General features: G+C 34.4%; 1 protein-coding gene across 1 annotated transcript; it reads right to left on the bottom strand.

The window, feature by feature from the left end:
* Positions 1-244: 244 nt before the first annotated feature.
* On the bottom strand, positions 245-646 carry LOC110036114 (the record flags this gene model as incomplete). The annotated part of the gene is made up of 1 exon (XM_020740478.1): positions 245-646. A coding segment is annotated over exon 1 (402 nt), but the record flags the coding sequence as incomplete, so codon positions are not given.
* Between the last annotated feature and the right edge of the window lie 3,759 nt (positions 647-4,405).

Raw genomic sequence — 4,405 nt, 5'->3', positions numbered from 1 at the left:
AGACACGCAGATTAGAACGATCTCCCTTGAGAAGGAAATTAAGTGTGGGGGGGAACATCCTTAGATAAGCTGGGTCTGTCTGCTCAGTACCAGCATGAGCAAGCCAATGAGCAGGCTTGTTTCCTTCTCTATGAATAAATAGAAATTTCAGATTGATACCTTGGGAGCTAAAGTAAATTCTATTCTTCCATTTCAGAATGTGTCAGGGGCAGATAATGGTATTAAGGAGTATGCTAGTCATGACCTTGGAATCAGTCTTCATAATAAGATTATGAAATTTGGCTTTGGTTGCAATATAGATGGCCCAAAAGATGGTTAAAGCCTTAGCTTCCAGAGCATCAGCAGTAACAACAGGAGACAGGAAATGAAGGAGACAAGCACCATTCAAATTCCTGAACACACCACCAATGCCAGCAGTGGACCTATAAAAACTGCCTTCTCTGTTAGCTTTCAGCCAACCAGCAGGAGGTTTGAGCCAATACACTAGGGGGTGCTCTAAAATAGGTTTACTAGCCAAAGAGTTGGTCATAAAAAGATCAAGAAAAGTCTTCCAATGAGTAATTTTTTTCAGAAAGGCTAAATAGTTAGCAGCCACCTTTGAGGGATGGGGTAGGCGTTCCTCAAATTTGGCCTTGTTTCTAGCCATCCAAGTGAACCAAGCCACCACAAAAGGAATCAACAAAAGTTTTAATTGAAGCCATTCTTTCCAGCAAGAGATGAATTTCTGTCAGGTGAGACTGAGGGTTTGCACTTTCAAATATCTAAGGAAAATTAACCAGATTTGTTGGACAAACTGACATTGATAAAAAAGGTGATCAGTGGTTTCCTCATGCCTTTTACATAGAATACAACAAGAAGGGCCTCTCAATCCCTTCAATTTCATAATATCATCAGTGGGATGCATTTAGAGAAGATTCTCCAACAGCAGAATGACATAGAGGGGGAGAAAAAATTATTCCAAATAGAATTCCAAATAGGTTTTTCCCAGAGATAGCTCTCCTCTTGTGGTTGCAGTAATAGACTGGGAAACCCCTTGCTTGGGAATAAGTTTATCTTTCTTTGATGTATCTACAGGGATGTTGTTAATCCTGTGAATGGTAGAGTTATCCAAAATATTGTTTAAAGTAGTAAGATTCCACTGATTATCATTCCAGCAATCTAAAACTTTGGTAGAAGTTGGAAAGGGAACAGCAATCTTGTCAGCAGCAAGCTTCCCATCCCCCATCCAGTTATCAAGCCAAAAGTTTAGATTCCCCTCTCTAGAATGACATAAAGGCAAGTATATATATATGGGATCTTGGAGAGGGGAATCCCATATATATATATACTTGCCTTTATAGGTGCAAGTATTGTAGAGGTTCACACCATGGATTGATTAATCTAAAATCTCCGATTGATAAGATCATTGTACAAAGATGATGGGAAATTTTGTGCTACACTACCGCTGCAGTTGTTGTACCAGTGGTGAAGGAATTCTATGCCAACTTACATGGAATTACCCAACGAGTAGTCTTCGTACGAGGTAAGGTTGTACCATTTACTCCGGTGTGAATTAATGAGTTGTCTATGATAGAAAACATCTGTCATTATACAAATTTCACTCGTACGTTAGATTTGATGCAAGATGTTTATAATTTTATGATGGATGAAAGTGATATGTGGGAAGTACGAGATGACAGACATATTAGTTATCCAGCTTCATCACTTAATCCAATTTTGAAGTTGTGGCATTTCTTTATTTGTGCAAAATTACTCCTTAATATGAAGATTAGTAGAGTCACCAAAGAAAGTGCTATTTTAAATTATTACAATCAAATGGAAAAACCCATTGATGTATGATATATCATTTTTAAATCTATTATGAGTATTATTATGAATGGGCCAATTTATGGACTTGAGCATCCTTCAACAATTTTCCTACTTTGCAGTCAATCTCAAGTTTCATATGAAATTTGGGAAAAAGTTTTATTACCTTGGGAGCCTATGATTCCTATTGATGATAATTATGTTGGGAATGGGGATGAAGCATTAGATACTATCTTGGATCATTCGTCACATGCTTCAACTCTATTGATGCCACCAATAGTTAGAAGTTCCCTTTCTTTAGAAAAGAAATTGAAGAAAATTGAAAGAGAACTTTAGAGTATTACAAATCCAATAGAAGATCTTAAGTACCTTTTTCATCACCTAGATTGAAGGATAAAAGAGAATTTTGATCATACTAGAACAATTGAAGCAAGATTGGTTCGGATGTTCAAGGAAAAATGATGGATAAAAAAAAATTCGGCTGATCAATTTTCGTACTGACCCTTCTACAATCTGTACGTTCATTACCAGTCTATGAGAGATATTAGACGTGGAGAAAGCACTGAAGAAGAGGTAGAATAATTGAAGAATTTGGACTCTGTACTAGTTTAAAATGCTTATGTATTTAATGTTATTTTGTGGATTTGATTTAGTTTGCTTTACTTTAGAATTATGAACTTTTATTGTGTGTATAGTTTTGTGTCAGCGTTTAGTGTTGTGGCTTGATTTTGACACTGATTTATAATTTAGTTTGCTATATGAGTGTAAAATTGTGATTAGAAGAATGTATTTGTAAAAATTGTATTTTCATATACAAAAGTTAGTTTGTTATTGTTTTTGAAAATTATTGTTCGTGAAAATGTTTGTTTGTGAATTATTGTTAGATAAAAATTTATTTTCAAAAATACTAAAAAGACTTTGGAGTAAATTGAAAGAAAATTAAAAATTTCAAATTTTTGAAATTGGAATTTTTAACCTTCAGTGCCGACGGTGCCCTCGACCCGAGAATAGCCTAAAACCCTTAAAATTTCTGATTTGCACAGTAAAACACCATTTTTTCCCTTTGATTCACCTTCAACCTTCGATTTTTGCACTTAGAGCTCACATTTGCTTAGATTTGACATGACTTTAAGGCAAAGGAACTTTTGATTTCATCTTCTCTAGGTAAGAGCTACACTTTAAACTAAAAATTTTAGATTTTCACCAAGGATATATCTCATATTGTCGAGATCCGAAAATTTTGGAATTTTTTAAGAGATTTTGAAAAAATCCTTTCGTGAAGAACTCTTACTTAGTAGATTTAAGTTTAAAGCATTTTACATTGTGATTTTCATATTTTTGGGAATTTATTTGGATTTTTATCAAATTTTCTTAGATTCACCATGGCCCCGAGAACGAGCAAGGAAAAAATAAAAGTAGATTATGATGAACAAAAATTTGTCAATTTTAGGGCTAGTGCTCGATTTAATAGTCTACTTGAAAATAAAAAAGTAATTCAAGATCGTGGATTTAAGTCGAGCGATTAATCAATGTTAGGCAGTGGGAAATCTTCTGTTACTTTACTGTCGAAGCTATTATTGGTGTAATGATGAAGTTCTACGCCAATTTTACACAGGCTTCTAATGATTTTGTTTTTGTTTCTGGGAAAATGGTGAAGTTTTCTCCAAGTAAGATTAATAAATTTTAATAGTTAAAAGATGTGTGCAGTTTCTAATATAAATCATTTTCTACTACAAATGAGGCCTTGAATGATGTTATTTCTTTTCTTACTGATGGAAGAGGAACCTCAAAAGTGAAAAATGGAGTTAAGGTAAATTTTCCTCTTTCTATGTTATATTTAGTATCTCAGGCCTGGCACTACTTTATTTTTAGAAGAATGATACTGACAAATCATCATAGTGAAGTTACAAATGATAGAGCCATTCTGAACTACTGTATCTAGCACGTGATGAGGATAAATGTAAGCTTAATTTAGGCTCTATCATTTATGTAAACACTAGATCTATTGGTTTGGGAGAGACCACTGCTGGATTAGCACACCCTGCCCTGAACTTCACACTCCATGAACAACAGGAGTTGATTTTAGACCTGAAGAAGAGAGGATTGAGCCTCTAAAACCTATTGGGCTTGCCAATATAAAGACATATTAATCTCATGTTGGATGGAGGTCTGAAAGTAAGACCAAAGATATTCCTTCTACTTTGAGGACCTCTACTTCTATTGACCCTATTATTTGAGAACTATTGGACCAGATGATGATCCAATAGGGAGATATCTTGAGAATGGATCATAGAATAGAAAACATGGAGGCCAGAAATGCTCTCATTGATGATTTGATTAGACAAAATTTCAAATATGATTCTGCCTATGATGATGTTATGGTCAGATATGTGAAGGGTGACCATTCAGTTCAGTTTCTTACTCACCCTATCTTTACTCCATATCAGCAACAGAATTTGAATGTGGAAGAATAAGAAGAAGAAGGCAATGATTGGTGATTTGAAGTTTGCTCTTTCTTTTAGTTTATGTTTGATTATACTTTGTTAAATTATTGTTTGTTATTGTTATATTATTGAGACTGTTTGTTGTTAGATTGTGA

This window comes from Phalaenopsis equestris, unplaced genomic scaffold, assembly GCF_001263595.1.
Source record: "Phalaenopsis equestris unplaced genomic scaffold, ASM126359v1 Scaffold202680, whole genome shotgun sequence".
NCBI classification, from domain to species: Eukaryota; Viridiplantae; Streptophyta; class Magnoliopsida; order Asparagales; family Orchidaceae; genus Phalaenopsis; species Phalaenopsis equestris.
This window is presented reverse-complemented; position numbering and strand designations above follow the sequence as displayed.